General features: G+C 60.7%; 2 protein-coding genes and 1 long non-coding RNA gene across 3 annotated transcripts in view; all 3 read left to right on the forward strand.

Annotated features, from left to right (window-relative positions):
* Window positions 1–1218: 1218 nt before the first annotated feature.
* Window positions 1219–9907, forward strand: ABHD17A (abhydrolase domain containing 17A, depalmitoylase). Its single transcript, XM_025861238.2, has 5 exons — window positions 1219–1374; window positions 4883–5419; window positions 6660–6854; window positions 9141–9320; window positions 9422–9907. Exons 2-5 carry the CDS (start codon window positions 5088–5090, stop codon window positions 9645–9647), a joined length of 933 nt encoding a protein of 310 aa, XP_025717023.1. The 5' UTR covers window positions 1219–1374; window positions 4883–5087; the 3' UTR covers window positions 9648–9907.
* An 818-nt stretch (window positions 9908–10725) lies between these two features.
* On the forward strand, window positions 10726–14109 carry LOC112815372 (uncharacterized). Its single transcript, XR_003205967.2, has 2 exons — window positions 10726–10957; window positions 12087–14109. It is a non-coding gene; the product is annotated as an uncharacterized lncRNA (long non-coding RNA).
* A 134-nt stretch (window positions 14110–14243) lies between these two features.
* Window positions 14244–18997, forward strand: part of KLF16 (KLF transcription factor 16) — a 16715-nt gene continuing 11961 nt past the window's right edge. The window contains exons 1-4 of the mRNA XM_025861053.2: window positions 14244–14296; window positions 16528–16531; window positions 17037–17121; window positions 18767–18951. Of these exons, the coding sequence (XP_025716838.1) occupies window positions 14244–14296; window positions 16528–16531; window positions 17037–17121; window positions 18767–18951 (327 nt within the window). The remainder of the gene's footprint in view (window positions 14297–16527; window positions 16532–17036; window positions 17122–18766; window positions 18952–18997) is intronic.

The raw sequence follows: 18997 nt of genomic DNA on the forward strand, positions 1-18997 counted from the left end.
TCCACTCCTGAACCCAGGTCCTCTCCGGGCCTCTGTCAGGAGGACTGGGACCCTGGGGGAGGGCAGGGGAAGCTTATCTCTGTAAACAAAACTGAAGATTAGACTCCCTGGGGGAGGAGTGTGGGCTGGGGCTGCAGGCATGGGGTGGAAAAGGCATGCAGGCCAGGGGAAATTCGAGGCAGGGTGGGGGCCTGGTCTGCTCTGTCCCTGTCACCTCTTCCGCAGGCCTGTCCTGAGCACTGTCTCAACAGAGGTTCATCAGTGAGCTCCTGCCACGCTCTCTTTTGTGGCCAACCCTATCTCTTGTTCCTTCCTCGTGTAATGTTCTGCTCCCTCCTTTCAGTGTGAACTGAGCCTGGACTGGGGTGAGGAGTGTGAGGCACTCCCCAAAGGCACAAAATTTAAGGGACCAAAAGTTCAGCTGCAAAGATTCGTAGTGTTTTGCTTTATTTTTTTAAATTCTATTTATTTATTTGACAGAAAGAGACACAGCGAGAGAGGGAACACAAGCAGGGGGAGCGGGGGAGGGAGAAGCAGGCTTCCCACTGAGCAGGGAGCCCGATGTGGGGCTCGATCCCAGGACCCTGGGACCACGACCCGAGCCAAAGGCAGACACTTAACGACTGAACCACCCAGGCGCCCCTGATTCACAGTATTTTAATGCGATATTTAAAAAGCCAAAATTAATGCAAAATAATCCATGATAAGCAAAATATCAAGATTTTGGAAAAGGTAGGATCCGACCCTGCACCTGCATGACCTTGCCTTCCCCTCCGCACCCGTTCCAATAAAATTTCCTTTTTTTGATAGTGCATTAACATTTTTATCCCGATGACTGAGTTTTATGGCGCCTCTGTAAATTTTGCTTCCAAAGAGAGTGCCTCACTCGCCTCCCGCTAGCTCTGGCCCTGGAACGAGTGAAAGAACGAATGAATGGCTGTATCTCTGCGCAAAACCAGGGCTGCAATCCGGAGCTCGGCCCCGCGCACCCCGCCACGCCCGCCCACAGTAGCCGGCCCCGCCCACCCCGGCCGTGCCCCGCCCCACCAGCGAGTCAGCTCCTCCCTTAAGCCCGGCTCCGCCAACCACAACCCGGACACGCCCACCCCGCGCACAACCCCGCCTCCCGGTCCCCGGTCGCACGCAGCGCCAGCGTCTGTCCGCAGCCCCTGGGCCCCCGCGCGCGTCTTTCGTCACTTCCGGGGCGGTGGCGGGATCGAGGCTCATTTCCGCCCGTGGGGGTGCGGCGGCGGCGGCGACGGCGGCGGCGGCGCAGGAGGCCGGGCCGGGGCGCCGAGGGACCAACGGACGCACGGGCGGGCGGCCGGGAGCCATGGAGCGCGGCCCCGGGGCCGGCGGGCGCGGGCCGCGGCGGTGAGTGCCGAGCAGGGGCTAGCGCGGCGGCGCGGGGCGACCTCAGTGCCACCCGCGGCGGTTTGGGGAGCTGGGCCTGCCCGCGAGGCCGGGACAGCCAGGTGGGACGCCCCCGAGAGCCTTCACTCCTGGGGAGGCCGCGGTCCGGGCTGTAGGACCCGCGGGCCAGGCCGGGCATCGCGGGCCAGCGTTCCGACCCCGGCGGAGCCCTGTCCCCGGTTCTTTGAGTTCTCCGACGAAGGGTGGGCGCCCACCCTCCAGGTGACGCGCTCCCCTCACCCCGGGGCGAGCGCCGTCCGAGTCGGGGACTGCCCACGCCCCCGGCCGCCGACCACCCCCCCGGCCCGACACCCGGGCCCGCCGCAGCATCCCATGGCCGAGCCCTGCTTCCCAAACGTCTCCCGGACGCCGCTGCCCCTTCGCAGGCGTCTTCCGGCCGCCTGGGACACCGGGGTGGGCGCCCCGGTCTCCGCTCCCGTGGGATCTCCAGGTTGCAGCCAGGGAACACACCGCAGCCCCTAACCCGTGGTGTCTATGCTCGGCCCAGGACTCCTCCAGGATGGAGTCCGAACTCTGCAGCAGGGCTCACGGGCGCGGCCTGACCCAACCCTGGCGCCCTCTGGGACCCCTCTGGTCACCTCTTCCCTTGTCCACTCAAGTGGGAGACCCGCAGTTCCTGGGACTCCCCGTCACCTCTGGAGTTTTGCTCTGCCCTGTTCCCTGTGACCCGGTCACTTTGCACCTTTCAGACTGCACCTTCTTCCAGGCAGCTTTCCCACCCCGACTGGCTGGGTGAGGTGCCGTGGCCATCGTTCGTATTTAGGTCGTCCTGGATATTGCAGTTCCTTGGTTCCTTGTAGGTCCTTAGAACACCAGCAGCCCTCACTGGGCCTGGCGGGGGGGGGGGGGGCGCTGGCCGCAGAGTGCCCAGTGTGCACTTGTGGACGGAACTGCTGGGGCACTGGGTGCCAGGGGTTTGTGTCCACTGAGTGAGGCAGTGGGTGTGCGCTGCCCGGTCGGAGGCCCCCTCTCAGGGCTCACTCAGTGACACTCATAAATGGCACGAGGGAGGTCCAGGTATGTGTGGCCCAAGAAGAGACTGCCCTCCTTCCCTGTCAAGCCTGGCAGACTCTGTAGCTTCCCCCATTTGTCTTTACCTCTTGTCATTTGCTCATTCGTTTTGCCAGTGTTTACTGAGCAAGAGCAGAGAGCTGTGCTGTCCTCATGGAGTTTCTCTTTTGATTGTCCTGGGGGTGGGGAGTGGGTGGGGGGTTGGTTAAACATGTAAATACAAGCTGTGTGAGTGCTGTGGAGACACACGGAACTGTGAGAGCATGGGGCGTCTTGACCTGGTTTGGAAGGCCTCTCCAAGGGCGCTGGAAGGGAGATCCAAAGGGTGGACAGGATAAGGGGCAATCTAGTGGGATTGGGGGAGGGGGGTCCCTGGCAGGGCAACGGCGTGGACTCTGGCGCTTGTCTGGGGAGATCGAGGGGAGTGGGGTACACGGTGGGGTACACGGTGAGTGAGGCTGCAGAGGTTGGCCCTTGAGAGGCTATGGCAGGGGTTCGATTTCTCGCCTGAAAATAGCGGGAGGCCAGGGGCATCCAGAAGAAAGACGGTGTGCTTGGGTTTGTGCTGGGAGAGGAGTGTGGCTGCCGGGCAGAGTGGTGTGGGGTGGGCAGCAAGCAACCAGGCAGTGCAGTGTCCCAGGTGAAAGGTGGCCAGCATGAGGACCTAGGTGCTGGTTGGAGGAAGACCTATCAGACCCCAGTGGAGGGAGGAGTCAAGGATGACATCCGTGTTTCTGGCTTGGGCAGTGGGGCTTGTCCACCTGGGTGTGCCCCTTCATTTCCTCAGTTGCCGGGGGGCTCCTACCTGCCCACCTGGCTCTCAACCAGGCCTTCCTCTCGAAACCGATATTCACCGGATGTGCAAACGCCAGCCGCTCTCTGCCTCCCCAGCAGCAGTGGGGAGGTGTGGATCTGGATCTCTGAGAATATGTCGAAGGGGAGGGCATCCTGTGCTCTGTAGAGTGTCCATTGGCATCCCTGGCCTCCACCCATGCAGTGCCGGGACATCCTTCCCCGTTCGTCACAACCCAAAATGTGCCCCCGTGTTGGCCAGTGTCCTGGGGGGCAAACTCTCCTGCATCTGAGAACGAGAATAATAGTTAATACTGCGCGTGCAGTGCGCATCCCGCCGGAGAGTTCTGCAAGTTCAGGGATGCCGTGGCTTTCACAGCTCCCGCCCACTCCCCCCTGTGTGCCCCAAATCTGGGCAAAGGCACGCTGTGGCTCTCTCCAGCCCTTGGTGGCAGATCACAGGTCCGCGGGGGGCAGGTGTGTCCAGGACCTCAGCCTGCTCTGCTCTGCATCTGTGTCCCTGGCCCAGTGGTTTGCGAATGCTCTGGCCCCAAATCTGCACGTACCGGGGTGCTCTACCACCGAGCTGTGAACATCTCTCCCTCGGCCCGGTCTGTAAGGAAAGGCCTGCTGCGCGGTTAGGTCTTTCTCAAACCCTCGGATTTCTTTCAGTGCCTGTGTTGGCAGCGCCGTGTGGTATTGAGTTGCTCTAGCGATTTAGCTGCAGTCCGTGTGACGTGTTCTGTGTGTGTCTCTGAGTCGTTCCCCCCCTCCCCCCACCCCGTGCCCTGTCCACTGCCTGGTTCTCTCATTTACTCCTCCTGGGAGGTGAGAGGTGTCTTCACTGGTAAGTGAGGAGACAGAGGCCCAGGGAGGGAGTGAGCCTTGCCCAAGGCCACAGAGCCCTAAGTTGGTAGAGCTGAAGCAGGAACTCCTTCAGGCTCCAGGGTCCCCTCCCCCCAGCCTGGCCCCGAGCACAGGGGAGAGCCATTGTCCCAGCTCAGCCTCTAGATGTATCCTGCTTTTGTTACCAGAGCCTTTGTTTGTTGTATGTCCCCTGCCTCCGGACAGTGCAGTCCTGCCCCGCAAGGCCTGGCCCCCTGGAGCATGCTCCCAGGTCTCTCCAGGCAGCAGTCTGTCCCACCCTTGGCTGCTTTGTGTCACCTGGGGGTGGCTGATGACTCCTTGGATAGCACGGAGATGGGCTGGGGGGAGGGTCTGGGCCAGCTGTGTGGACAGAGGCGTAGGGAGGGTGACAGGGTATGTGTGAGCCCAGAGCAGGGGCTGTGTGGGGGGACAGCTGGGGTGAGCCAGGGGTCTGATCGCCCAGCACAGCCTGCAGGCCAAGGCTGGGCTGACAGGTGGAGGCTTACATGGCAAGAGTTGGTGACTGCGCGCTGAGGAAGGGTATAGCACATGCTGGTCTGGTCTGCTTTGGGTCCCACAAAGTCCCTTGGGAGATACCTGAATTCTATGGATGACGAGTTGGGCCCACAGGTCCATGGGATGGAGGGTGGAGCAGTTTGGGCAGAAGAGGGTGGACTGGGCTGTGAGGAAGGCCAGGAAGCTTGGTATGGATGAGATTGGGTCACCTGCCTCCCAGCGGAACCCCGAGGGAACCCCACCTCTCTCTTTTCCCCTGCAGGGCTGCCCTCTGCACAACATGGAGACGCAAGTCTGTGAGGCTCCCGAGGGCTCAGCTTGGACCACGATGGGGCTGGGCTGCGGCCTCCTAAGGGGGCTCTCGTCTGGGGCGGTGGCTGGGGGTTGCCCTCCCCCCTGCCCGCGTCTCAGAGCACCCCCACCCCTCCCCTGCCACGCGAGGCCCACCCTGGGGCCTGGCGCCCGCCATGAACGGCCTGTCAGTGAGCGAGCTCTGCTGCCTCTTCTGCTGCCCGCCCTGCCCCGGCCGCATTGCTGCCAAGCTCGCCTTCCTGCCGCCAGAGCCTACCTACTCGCTGGTGCCCGAGCCCGAGCCGGGGCCTGGTGGAGCCGGGGCCGCTCCTTCGGGGACCCTGCGGACCTCTGCCGGCACCCCTGGGCGCTGGAAGCTCCAGCTGATGGAGCGGGCTGATTTCCAGTACGGCCAGCGTGAGCTGGACACCGTCGAGGTCTTCCTGACCAAGAGCAGCCGGGGCAACCGCATCTCCTGCATGTACGTGCGCTGTGTGCCCAGCGCCAGGTGAGCCTTTCGGACGGAACTGGGATGGGGCCTGGACACCGTTTGGAGGGGGTGGAAGGACCAAGTAAGGGAGACCTGGGAGGCTCCTGGTGCAGGATAGGCCTCTCATTTCTTGTCACAGGTCTCCCCGGAGGGCCAGAGCCCGGGTGAGAGCCCGTCTGGCAGTGCAGGTGCCCTGGGGATTTGCCTTGCCAAAGGGGTGGCAGATCACACCCACCAAGAGCAGGCCTCATTCCACCCAAGGCCACATGGGACTGCCCTGAGCCCTAAATGCCGGGTGTCCCTCTGACTGTAGTCCTGTCTTGCTGAGAAGTGTCCCGAGGCGCGGGGAGGTGGTTCTGAGTGGCCATGTCACACCTGCTTGATGAGGGGCTGCCTGCTTCAGGGTCTCGGTGCTCACCTGCCCAGGGAAGGGCTCCTGGGTGCTTGGTGCTCAGTGAGGCCTTGGCGTTCGCTTTGGGGCCAGGGCACCCGAGTCCTGGCAGGTGTCTGAGGCGAAGTCTGACTCCTCCTTACCAGGGTGTCCTTGGGGCCTGGAGGTGCAGCTCTTCCCTGAGTACAGCAGTGGGAAAGAGGTGGGGCCTTCCAGGTGTTTCTGCCTTTAGAATAGGTGGGGTTCTTACTCCAGGTCTGAGTTCAAAGGGCAAGTGTTTACCTTTTAGCTAGGCTGGGGCCCAGGGGTGCTGGAGGAAGAAGATTGTAGGAGTCGATTGGCCAGGACCCAGCCTGTCGGTGTGGCCTAGGGCAGGTCCTGATCTGCCAGCAGCCTTGCAGGGCAGAAATGAGTGCTAGGGTCATGTTCTCTGAGAGTGGGAAGAGGTGCTGTGAGTAGGGGGCTTTATTCATTTGTGGGGGCAAGGGTGGGTGCTGCTGCCTCATTCTCCGGAAGGTTCCAAGCTGCAGGCATATGTGTGTGCCATCTTGGGCTGTCAAGAGTCCCTCTAAAAGGAGCGATTCCAGAGGAGAGACAGCTGCTGCCCAGGGGGAATACCCATGGCGGTCGCTGTGCTTGCTTAGCTTGCACTGTGAGTCCACCCTGTGCTGAGACTGTAACCGATGGTCCCAGCGGTCCCCTTTCACAGAGGGGACGTCTGAGGCTCTGCTGGCTGTCCCCTGCCCAAGACCACACAGCCAGGAGGAGCCGGGCTCTTGGTGGCAGAGGTGGCCTGTCTCCCTCAATACTCTTGTCCGTGGGGGTTGGGGGGCCCTCTGACCTGTCCTCCCTCCCTCCCTGCCCTAGGTACACGGTTCTCTTCTCCCACGGCAACGCGGTGGACCTGGGCCAGATGAGCAGCTTCTACATCGGCCTGGGCACGCGCATCAACTGCAACATCTTCTCCTACGACTACTCGGGCTATGGCATCAGCTCGGGCAAGCCCTCCGAGAAGAACCTGTACGCGGACATTGATGCCGCCTGGCAGGCGCTGCGCACCCGGTGAGCTTTATGTTGGGGTGGGGGGTGACCGCCCAGGGACTCAGGCCAGTCTCCCTGGGTCCTGGTGGGTGGCCTGTAGGAGAGGGAGCCATCAAAGGCCACACTGGGTGTCCCCTTGGTGTGACAGGCATGCTTGATGTGCCGGGAGGTGGGGTGGGCACTCTTCTCCCTGGGTGTGGGCCCCTCCTCTCCTTCTGGGAACCCCTTGCCTGGCAGGGGTGTGGATGGGCTGGGGCTGTCCCTGGGGGAGTGGAGGCTCCGCCTCTACTGGGTGGATGGAGGATGCAAGCATAGGAGGTGGTGTGTGCAGGCTGTGTGAAAAGACTCAGAGTCCTGCAGCAAGGGAGCATTTGATTTGCAGGGTAGAGTGGAGCTGCTTTGCTCATGTTCTCACGGCTGGCCTGTGAGGCATGAGTGGCCATGGACTGTGGTCTCCTCTGGGCCTGGAGGGTTCTGTCCGGCAGCTTGGTGTCTAGCACAGCCCTGGGGGCCAGTGGGAGCCTAACAAGCAGAGGCTAGGTCCTCCCTGGGTGTGGGCCCCCAGCGCATACCTGTGTGCTTGACTCAGGGCCACCGAGGTCTGGGCCACGCCTCCCTCCCTGGACCCCCACAGTGCTGCTCATCCAGCTCCTGGGCAGCCCCCTTCCCACCCTACCGCTTGCTCACTGAAGCACACTTGCTTGGTGTCTGAGAATCCAAAGAATCCTCTGGAAGGAGACCACCCTGACTGACTCTGACCCTCCTGGAGGTGGTGCCCTGCCTACTGCCTTCTTGGGGCTGCCCCGTCTCAGCCCTGCCTGGCCGCCCCGCCCCACCCGTTCCTATAGGGACCAAAGTCAGCTTGCCCTGGGGAGGTGGGGACCCTGGTTGCCGAAGTGATGCACCAGGCAGTCCGGGCTACAGGCCCCAGGAGTGGGGTCCCCTGGCACCACCCTGGCACTGGGGACCCATCCTGGGTGGCGCGGTGCAGGTACGAGCTGCCCTTGGCTTTCTCAGCCCTTCCTGCTGTTCCTGCCGGCTGGGGGTGGCTGGCAGATCACACCCCGCTCTGGGGTGAGGGCTCCGAGCTCTCTCCATTCCACCATCTGTCCTGCTCCCGGCACTGTCTTCCAGAGACCCAGTCCCTCAGGGAAAGAGTCAGTGGGAGGGCAGGAGGCTTGGGCCCGAGTGGTGACCAGGGGCTGGGGAGGTCTGGGGAAGAATTGTTGCTCCATCTGGCACCTGTCGTGTTTTTCCAGTTGGAGATGTCCAAGGGTTAGGGCTGGATTGGTGCTCGGCGCAGTGGTGGCCGAAATGGTGTGGGGAGCAGGCTGAGGAGTGGCGGCCAAGGTGGTAGGTGTGAGGCCAGGCAGTTGTGACCTGGAGTGCTGCTAGGACAGAGACAGGTGTGGATGGCCCCTGGGTAGACAGGGAAGTGGAGTCTTGCCACCTGGGTAGGGTGCACAGCTGAGATGCAGAGCGGTACCCCCTTGGTATATCAGGATCCAGGTTTGTGGGAGGAGAATCATGGAGGCCTTTCACCCGGGGAGGGTGGCTAGTGGGTCCCCATGCAGATGGGAATGGGCACTTGGAGGCTATGGAACTGGCTTGGGGCTGGGTCAGTTGTGCTAGGGGTAGGGTGGGGTGCTAGAGGAGTTGGGGGGCAGGTGGCAGGGTGGGGGGCAGGGCTGGGACCTGGACATGGGAGGTGGTGCCCACCTCCACACAGGAGCCACCATTCCCGCTCACCTGTGTAGTACTAAGCACCTAACTGGGCATGCTAGCCACCGAGGCGCTGTAAACTGGCTGATAAAATCAGGGGACACAGCTACCAGGATTTCTCGTGGCCGAGGGGATGGGTGATGCCGGGAGGAAGACAGGTTCCCTGCCTGTGCTCCCAGGACTGGGTGTGTCCCTGATGAAGTGTGTGGGGGGATAGGGGTTTGGTGAGGGGCGGAGCAGGAGAGGCCCCAGGACTGCCCTGCCCCCCAGAAGCCTAAGCATGGCCTTGGGGCCCTCACCAGGGGCACCCCATACCTGTGATCCAGTTTGATACTGTTGCTGAAACAGGGTCAGGGCCAGGTGGGGCTGCAGCTGGGCCAGGCCTCTGCACATATGCCCAGGCCCTGCCTCCTTCCTGAGCAGACTTGTTCATTGTTGGGGGACAGGGATGGTGAGTAGGGGCACTCTCCATTGCCTGGAGGCTGCGCAGGGAGAGTGGGGGACTGCCCCAGCGGGGCGGGGTAGCAGGGGTGTGAGTACTGCCATGGCTGCTGCCAGCTGTGGCTGACCCTGCCCCACTGCCAGGTACGGCATCAGCCCGGACAGCATCATCCTGTACGGGCAGAGCATCGGCACGGTGCCCACCGTGGACCTGGCCTCTCGCTATGAGTGCGCTGCCGTGGTGCTGCACTCTCCGCTCACCTCAGGCATGCGCGTTGCCTTCCCTGACACCAAGAAGACCTACTGCTTCGATGCGTTCCCCAAGTGAGAGAGGGATGGATGGGGGTGGCCGTGGCGGGAGGCCAGGGGTGGGGCTTCTGCGGGGCGGGGCGCTGCTCCCAGCCTTGACGTGCCCTGCCCTACAGCATCGAGAAGGTGTCCAAGATCACGTCACCGGTGCTCATCATCCACGGCACGGAGGACGAAGTAATCGACTTCTCCCACGGGCTGGCGCTCTATGAGCGCTGCCCCAAGGCCGTGGAGCCGCTGTGGGTGGAGGGCGCCGGGCACAATGACATCGAGCTCTACAGCCAGTACTTGGAGCGCCTCCGCCGCTTCATCTCCCAGGAGCTGCCCAGCCAGCGCGCCTAGCCTAGCCCTGAGCCGTGCGGGGACTTCAGCAATAAGGCGGCACCTGGACCTCGCCCCCGCCCTGGCGGGGGGCTGCATGTGAACCCCCCCCCCCGGGCACCCCAGTCCTCTGAGGCAGCTGGAGGGTAGGGGGCCGGGGCCAGGACCTGCCCCAGCCCAGGGGCCGTGGACGATGTACAGGCGCGGAGCTATGTTCTCCTTTCCTTTTGGAAGCAAAAAGAAAGAAAAACGTGAAAACAAATTAAAGATTTAAAATTTTAGGGTTCTTCTCCCTTTCATGGTTCATGCATGCTCTCTCAGGGCCCAGTGAGTTGGACGAGGGGGCGGGGCTTCGCCCCCAAGCTCCCAGGACATTTTGGCACAAATGCAGGGGTCAGGCCGCTGTCCCTGTGGAAGGGGGGGTGGGTTTGGGTCCCATCCGGAGTCCCACCCCTTGAGGCTACTGGTTGGGTGGTGATGGAGGGGTAGGCAGCATTTGAACCCAGGACCCTTGCCGGCTTGATCCCATGTGGTGGGCTCCCTCTGCTCTGGGGCCGGGGCCCCTTCCGCTCCCATGTGGTAGATAAGGACGCAAGGCCTGGGAGGTGCTGTGCGGTCGCTGGGCTGACTTAGCTGTCCCGCCTGTCCTCACCCCCGTCCCTTGCACAGAGAGCCAAGGGAGCCCACCCTGGCCCTGACCGGTCCAAAGGCCCAGCGGGGTCTCCCCAGGAAAGGGCGGGCTGGGACGGGGGTACAGGGAGCACTCCCGCCTTGGGGCCATCGGAGCGTGTCGTCCCGGGGTGCCATTGAAGGCAAGGCTGAGCCAGGGTCTCCCAGGACCTCACCACCAACCCCTGGAGTGTCCTCTGTGCCGCCCCAGAGCGAGAAGGGCCTCGGAGACGAGTGGCCTGTCGTCCGTGGCGACTGAGCCCGTGTTGCTGCAGCAGGCGGTGCGGAGGCCAAGACCCAGAGCTACTTCCGCCCCCCAGCCCGAGGCTTCCTGGGTTCCGCGGCCCCCTTAAGAGAGGGCGGTGCTTCGTTCTGGGGGCGGGCACGACGCGGAGGGGGCGCCGTCTGGGCGGAAGCGGAAGTGGCGGGTTCCGCGCGCTAAGGCGGCGGCCGCCACCGCGGCCGGCCGGACCCAGGAGGAGGCGGCAAGGGGCTGCAGCTCGGACCCCGGCAGCCCGCCCGGCGCCCGCCTCTTCCCTGCGCACCTCGACCTCCCGGCCCGCAGGGTCCGGGCCCAGCGCAGACATCGGTGTCGGCGTGGACAGCGAGCGGGGCTTTGCTCCGCGGGGCTTTCCGTTGCTCGCGGCTGGAACTTCGGACTGGTGCGCAGGGGACGTGGAACGCTCGCGAGGCGCCTAGGGAGCGGGCCGCGTGGCCGTGCCGCCGCTGCCACGGTGACGGGGGTGGGGGCCCGCCCGCGGGACCGCGCGAGGACGCCCCTCCCTCGAGGCTTGCTGTCCGGACAAACCCCGCCCCTGGGCTTGGGGGGTCCGGCCGGTCCTTGTCTGACAGAGCAAAGTGCCCTGGCCTGGGGATGGGCAGTGGAGCCTGCTGCAGGTGCCTCGTCCCTCCCGAGCCCCACGTGCCCCTCTTGCTGGGAGTCTAGGGTCTTTTCTGATACTAACGGACGCGAAGAAGCAAAACTGAGTACACGCGAGATGTGTACTCAGTAGGGTAGAGAATGTCTACGGGCCTAGCTCTCATCTGCCCTCCCCACCACAGGGCCTTTGCACAGGCTGGGCGTTGTGGCTGACAGGCCCTTCCTACATCCTGGCCTTGTGCAGATGACCCCAACATGGCTAATGTTTCTCAACGGGTCTGTTGCTACAGTGTTTCTTCCCCAAAGCACACCCCACCCTCCCCCTGCTGCCCTTGTCACAGAGCATGTTCTTTTGACCCCATCAGGGCCAGAGCTCCACAAATGCAGTAAGTTGAAAACAACTTGTTTAGAATTGGAACAAAAATGTTTTCAGATACACAGAGTAAAAAATTTGGAGTCTGGAAGGGTGTTGGGGGAAGACTTGGCATCCTTCCCACCCCTGACCTCCAAGGCCTGGCTCCCCTCTCCTGGGGCAGTTTCTCCTGTGTCAACAAAGAAAATCTATGCATATACATCTGATGTGTTTACACAAAACTTTGCTCCCTTTACCTGGGATCCTTTTAGTCAACATAGCCTGGAGAGTGCTCTCCCCGTTCTGACGCAGAGATCTGGGTCATTCGTTCTAATTGCTGCACCATATTGTCTTAGTACTATATTTATTGTTTCCTCTTGGTAGAAATTTAGGTTCTTTCTAGTCTTTTTGTAACAAGCAATACTAGATTGATTATCCTTGTACAAATGTCTTTGTATCCAAGTAGGACTATTTCTGTAGGCTAAATTCTTTAGTGCAGGAGTGATAGGTCGAAGTGCTTTTCATAGGTCTCTAAATGTGTGCCCGATCTCTTTAACAGGTCATACCAAATTGCCTCCCACCAAGGAAGGAAGGAGGGGCCTAGTGTCCTCCGTCCCTGATGCCTGATTTTGCAGATCTGGTAGGGGTAAAATTGTATTTCATTGTAGCTTACTTGTGTTTCCTAGAAGTGAAATGAAACATATCAATAGTTTTGTCAGATTTATTTATTTATGTATTTATTTTAAGATTTTATTTATTTATTTGACAGAGACACAGCGAGAGAGAGAACACAAGCAGGGGGAGTGGGAGAGGGAGAAGCAGGCTTCCCCGTTGTCTCCACTTACAAGGGAAATGGCTCAGGCCAATTTGCTCCCAGAGAAGTCCTGGGACCCCGGTGGGGCTTATGCCCTGGGCTCCCTTGGTGCTCAGATAGCCTCTGGACACGGGTGCGCCCCGGCCGGACAGCGAACTCCATGCTGCCAGACCCCAGTGCCTGAGCCTAAGGCAGACGGCTAACGACTGAGCCACCCAGGCGCCCCTGTCAGATTTATTTTTGTTATTTTTACCACTCATACAATCATTTCAAAATGGGAAAGTCTGTATTTATTATAAACATGTACGTATTTAAAAGCCATTTGTATTTCATATTCTTCAACTGTTTTCCATTGGGTTGTTGGTGTTATTGTTTACTAGGAGCACTTTACGTATTAAGGAAATTAGCCCATTTCCTGTTAAAATCGTTTTTCCCCCAGTCTATAATTTGTTTTTTGACTTGGACTGTGTTTTTTTTTTCCTTCGATTTCTAAAAAAATTCATATTATTTTTGCTAAGCATTTAAAATCATTATTAGTCATTATTAGCTTTTTTCATTTATGGCTTCTGCATTTTGTGTCATGCTCAGAAATATTTACTCCAAGATTATAAAACATTTGATGTGTTTTTCTTGAAATGTAATGGTTTCTTTTTTAAATATATATTTAAATTTTTGGTCTAATTTTGGAAAGTGCTTTTGGGAAGGAGTGTGGTGGGAACCCAAACTGCTTTTCCAAATAGGTTACCCCGACTCCATTTCCCACGGAAGCCACTCTTGCCCCTACTGACCGGGCTGTCTTTATCACATGCTGGGCTCTTGAGTGCGTGGGTCTGTTTTCAGACTCTGCATTGTCTAGGCTCACCTGGACTCCATTGTCTTCTTTGCTGAATGTGCCAAGACCCCGCCTCCCCTTGTTAAAGTGGGGAAAATTGTCCCCCCAGAATCCACAGCTGAGGACCCGAACATATTGTGTGTCATAGTAGTTCTGCATGACATGCTGTGACAGAAAGGATTCTGAAAGCTTCACTGTGTGTCCCCTCCCCTGCCCTTGGATAGTCACAGTGTTGAGACTGAGTGCTGGTTGTTCCGTAGCGCCTGCCCATTGCACGTAAGGGATAAACTGAGGCAGGCCGTTGTGCACTGTGGGCTCCTCAGGCTGACCTGGCCCACAGGCTCTGTGCCTGAGGGGTCACCTCTTTCTGGGTGGAGTGCCCCTGAAGGGCTCACCGTCAGCCTCTGGGGTGGGGGTCAGACCATGCACAGCAGTGATGGGGGGAAGCCAGTGGTACATTCCAGGATGCGCCCCCCCCTTCCTTTCTGCTTGGTATGGCCCATGGGCTAGGCTGCCTGGGAGAAGGGCCAACTTTCGGTTCTCCATTTTGTGGATTTTCCACAACACATGTGTTCACACCCGGCAGCAGCATTCTCCTGCTGCTCAGCAGACCCCCGAGCATGTGCACCCTGGGCAGGGCGCCCTCGGCTCCCCGTGACACCTGACCTGGCACAGCTTAAGCCCCCCGGGTCCCATGGTCTGTGTGTGCCCTGGTACCCAGAGAGCCCTGGGGACACAGCCGGGCACAAGCTCCTCTCTGGGGGTCAGGCCTGGGACCTGGTGTGGATGCTGCTCACCCCGGGGCCGTGGAGCCCAGACAGGACTTCACGTGGGGTCCCCAGCACCCGAGGGCCAGACCGTCCACCCTCCTCTCCTTCCCTCTGCGGACTCTGCTTCCCCGCATCGTCCCCAATAGACGGAGCTGGTGGGACCCACTCTGCTGCCTCTGTCCATCTCTGCCTGAACTGCAGGGCCCCCGAGATTCCCGAGGAGGCCGGGGGTTCTGTTCCCTCCACCACAGTGGCTGTGGCTATGAGAGGAGCCGTTGCCCGGCAGGGCCCAGATGTGAGATGGGGCCTCTGGTGGGTGCTGCCCCTGAGGACCCTGAGCACCCTGACCTAAGGTGTGGGCGCTCCCGCAGGGCAGGTTCACGGTCGGGGTGCGGGGCCGGCCTGGGAGCTGTGGGACTGCATTGGAGGGGGTGCGAACCCAGCATCAGGGTCCCCTTCCATTTCAGAGCTCCTGTCTCAAGCCCAGTCAGTCTTTATGATAACCCTGGGTCACCAGGTTGCTGTCCCCACTGTCTCCACTTAAAGGGAAATGGCTCAGGCCAATTTGCTCCCAGAGAAGTCCTGGGACCCCCGTGGGGCTTATGCCCTGGGCTCCCATGATGCTCAGATAGCCTCTGGACACGGGTGCGCCCCTGCCAGACAGTGAACTCTGCTGCCGGACCCCAGTGCCTGGCACCAGGCCACCCACAGACCAGAGCCTGTGTGTCTGGAGCCCATGCTGGTGAGACCTGGGGGGTCAGGGCCTGGCTGCCGTCACTCGGCTCAGTGGGGCCGAGCCAGGGTACTACTCCCTGTGGAGACCACAGAGCCCTGTGTGAGAGAAGAGGGTCTGCAAGAAGTTCCTCTCAGCAGGTCGGGTGGAGACCAGGGGAGCCGGGGCCTGCTGGAAGCTCTGTGCCCTGGTCCTCCCACGGCCACGGCCAGTAAGGCCCAGTGGGGTTCCTTCTTTTTTCCCATTAGAAACAATGCAAGAGTATACAGACACGCTAGATTCCCTAGGGGTATTTTGGGGGTACCTTTTTGGCAGTGGAATTGGTGGGTCAAAGGCACCACATTTACAGTTTGACAAGCAAGGGAGGGTAAAACTCCATGGTGCCTCCAAAATGAGCTGCTAATATCTTAATGCAGCTCTCATTATAAATAGGACTCCTGTGTTCACTCTCCATGTCTGTTTTAAACATTTATTTATTTTATTTTTAAGTAGGCTCCACACTGGGACCTAACACTGGGCTTGACTTCATGACCCTGAGATCCAGTCCTGAGCAGAGATTGAGTCAGACGCTTAGGCGCCCTTCTTCATGTTTGTTTTAAAATTTTCATCTTGAGGGCGCCTGGCTGGCTCAATTGGTGGAGTGTGTGACTCTTGATCTCGGGGTTGTGAGTTTGAGCCCCCGTTGGGCATAGAGAGGACTTAAAAAGATATTAAAATTTCCATCTTGGAGTACTTTGGCAGTATGGAGTCCCATGTACCCTTCACCTGGTGCCCCTCCCGTCGATAGCTCGTCAGACGCAGGAAATGCACTTGTGTATATTTGCATTCACTGCACTCCAGACCTTAGTCCAGTCTCCTGGCCTCCTCCACTAAGGTCCTTCTCTGTTCCAGCAGCTGTGGAACCATGTTGTCTCCTTACTCTCAAAATCTAGGACACTTCTTCAGTTGTTCCTTGTTTTTCATGACCTTGACAGTTTGGGGGACTGCTCGGGAATTTTGTAAGATGTTCCCTAATCTGGGCTGAGGTTAGACAAGGGTTATGGGTTTTGGGGAAGAACACAGAGTTGAGAGATAGTAGAGAGTTGAGTCTTCCTGTCATCTCCCATCAAGGGTCCCTGATGCTACCCAGACGTCACCCTGAAGTTGACCTTGATCTTGACCAAGGGCTAAGGTGGGGTCTGCCAGGCCTCCCCACACTCAGGTCATTGCCCTCCCCTTCCCTGCTCTGTTCTTTGGAAGTGAGTCCCTGAGTCCAGCCTACACTTGGGGGGGGATTTATTTAGAAAATAGTTTTTCATATAGAAAAGCATAAAAAAGAAAGGACACGTGGCCTGTAATGACACGGCTTGGTACCTGCTGACATTTAAAAAGAACAAAGGGGGGGGCTCCTGGGGGGCTCAGTTGGTTAAGCCTCCTACCGGATCGCCGCTCAGGTCTTGATTTCAAGGTCCTGAGTTCAAGCCCCACATTGGGTTCCGTGCTGGGTGTAGAACCTACTTAAAAAAATTTTTTTAAATAAAAGAATAAAAGTAATAAAATATGCATGGGTTTCAAAAAGAAAGTCGAATGTTATAGAAAGTATTGCTAAAACTATTAAAACCAAATGTGAAGTCTTTACTGTCTTAAGAGAAGCTAGGGCCATCCCAGCATGTGTATACACATGTACGTATGTTCATGTATGTTCACGTACACACACACTCATACACTGCAGCCTTGGTTCTGAGCCTGTCCTGTCTGGGGCACCTTCCCTGTGGGCACAGGGGCCCGGGGCATCTCTGCTCACCTGTGGTCCCCAGGCCTGCCTCCCCTCCAAAGCCATTGACTGCCCCCTGTCCCGCTCTGGTCTTGCAGCCGGGTGAGTGCCCTCCTGACCCCGTGAGTGCCACCAAAGCAGGGCAGAGACAGGAAGAAGGGAGGGACTGGCTGCCACAAGTGCTCGGGCCACCTCAGTATTTCCCCCAAACTCTCTACTGTCTCAGCTTTGCCCACTTCTCCAGCCTCTGCTGGACTTGATTTCCTCATCTGTGAAATGGGGGTGACAACTCAAAGGGTCATAGAAGAGAGTAACAAAACAAGGCAGAGGTGAGCGTGGAGCCTCAGTGGGGTGGGGATCAGCGGGTGCTGGGGCTTGTACACACGCGGGCTGCTCAGGGTGTGAGCACACATGTCCCTTGGGTAGAACACAGGCCCCCGTACAGGGGCTCCTGCCTGCAGAGCGGCCAGCATGGCCCACAGATGAAGTCCACAGGTCCGAGATCCTGATATTTGCTGGGAGGCATGTCTTGTCTGGAGCCATGCAGCCTGCTGGGAATGACCAGGATGGCAGCCCTGACCCGTCTACTCACACTCTCTGCCCATAGGAAGAAGGCACCTCCTTAGCCATCACCCCATGTCCCTGCAGCAGCCCTGAGTGCAGCCCCCTGCCACGCCTGTTGGAGGCCCCAGGTGGGGCTGCCTGTGGGGTACTTCTCCCCACCCCCTTCCTCCACTCGGCAGGCCCATGCCCACCCACGCCCTTTCCACCTGGCAGGCCTGTGCCAACCCACCCACCCCCTTCCTGACTCCCAGCTGCCCTGCCCTAGATCTTGAGCCCCTTGAGGGCACACTGTTGGGGGGATCGCTCCAGGCACAGTAAACGTCCGTGGAAGCAACAAATGGGTGCTGGCCTCTTTCTTGTTCTGTGGCTTGCCTCCGTGCCTGGTGTAAGCTGGGCAGCACCTATGGGCAGTGGGGCGCCTAAGGCCCCTGAGGGCTGATGGGGGACTGGGGACTCGCCCAGGCGGCTCACCTCTGAGACCTTCAAGGGCACAGGGGGCATAGGGGGGCCCAGGCCGGCAGGAAATGATGACTGCAGTGCCCGCCAAGTGCCCGCTTGGATGGTCCACGGCCTGGAAAAAGGGACTGGTCTGTCAAAGTGGCAGTACTTTGTCTGGGCAACCTTTAGTCAACACTGTATCTCTAGCCCTTCCCCGTACAGCCACGTGCAGGGTGGGGGTGGGGGGCCCAGACGGGAGCAGACAGGGGCAAGAGCCTTGCGGGTCGGCTAGCGGCCAGCGAGGCGGGAGAATGAAGAGGGAGTCGGGGATGGGGCCGCTGGGGCCGCTGGGGCCGGGGTTCCGGCCCTGTCCACACGCAGGCCGAAGCAGCTGTGCTCCCAGGAGGCCGCTCTGGCCATGCTCGTTCCCCACAGCCAGCCTAGGAAGGGGCGGGGCCGTGGTCGCCGCGGAGAGGGCCACCCTGTCGTCCCACTTCCGCGTGACCCCGGCCCCGGACTTCTGGCTTGGCTGACCCCGGCCATCTGCGCCCTCCCCATTGAGCTACCTGGCCCGGACGTCCTCGGGGTTTCTACAGGCCCCACGGTTCCCAATCTGAGTCCCAAGGATTCCTGCCCGGCGGCGGGGAGCGATGTTCCTAACCCCGTGTATTGGCAGGGCCGGAACGCTCTGCCTCGCCCAGCCCTTTGCAACCCCATCCGGCTCCCCTTCCTGACCCCCAGACCCCGCTCCTCTCCAGCAGACACCGACCCTCCCCACCCCTCGTGAGGTGCGCAGAAGTGACTCCCGAGGGGGGCGCAGGAAGAGAAACGAACGCAGGTTCGCCGGCCCCGGCTGGGCGGGGCGCCCCACTCCTCCTGCCCAGACGCGGGGCTCCGGGAAAGGCGAGGGGACTCCTGTAGCAGGGGCGAAGGAGCGAAGGGGAGCGCGGTCCAGCAGGGCCCAGGTCAGGGTAAAGGAGAGGGGGAAGGGTCGCGCACGTGGCCGGGGGGCGGGGCTGGCCGCTTCCGCACCCTCGCCCGGCCACGTGGGGAGCGAAGCCCTCCCCCATCGAGAACGGGGACGCGCCCGGGGCCAGGGTGGAAGCGTCCGGGTAAGGGGCGGGCTCCCGCCGGCCGCGCGCCCTGGCGTGGGGTGGGCGCGCCCGCGAGGGGGCGGGGCGCGCACCGAGAAGGGAGGGCCGCGCCGGGAGGGGGTGGGGCCGTCCTGGGAGGGAGGGAGGGGCGTGCCGAGATGGGGCGGGGCGCTCCCGGGAGGGAGGATCATACCGGGGAAAGGCGGAGCTTGCCGGCGTGGGGAGGGGGTACTCCGAGAAGGGCCAGGGGGTGCGCGCCGCAGGGACCGGAGGCGGGGTCTCCGGCTGGGGGCCCCGAGTGGGGACGGCGCGCTTCGGGAAGCAGGCGGGGACGCGCTCCAGGGCCGGAGTGGGCGCGCCGGGGGCGGCTCCTCCGGCCCAGACCCCGCCCCCGGCGGCCGCGCGCGGCGGGCCAGGCGGCGGAGGGTGCGCCGGGCGGGGGGCGTGGCCGCGCGCCCCGAGGGGGCGTCCT

The sequence above is a fragment of the Callorhinus ursinus genome, unplaced genomic scaffold, assembly GCF_003265705.2.
Source record: "Callorhinus ursinus isolate GAN/ISIS: 27379988/994484 unplaced genomic scaffold, GSC_fseal_2.0 scaffold77, whole genome shotgun sequence".
Classification (NCBI taxonomy): domain Eukaryota; kingdom Metazoa; phylum Chordata; class Mammalia; order Carnivora; family Otariidae; genus Callorhinus; species Callorhinus ursinus.

What these genes read in the sequence shown, in the direction of transcription:
- ABHD17A (XM_025861238.2), top strand. Translation starts at nt 5,088, where the DNA reads ATGAACGGCCTGTCAGTGAGCGAGCTCTGCTGCCTCTTCTGCTGCCCG. An exon ending in CGCTGTGTGCCCAGCGCCAG is followed by an intron (nt 5,420 to 6,659) that starts GTGAGCCTTTCG and finishes TCCCTGCCCTAG; the next exon opens with GTACACGGTTCTCTTCTCCC. An exon ending in TGGCAGGCGCTGCGCACCCG is followed by an intron (nt 6,855 to 9,140) that starts GTGAGCTTTATG and finishes CCCCACTGCCAG; the next exon opens with GTACGGCATCAGCCCGGACA.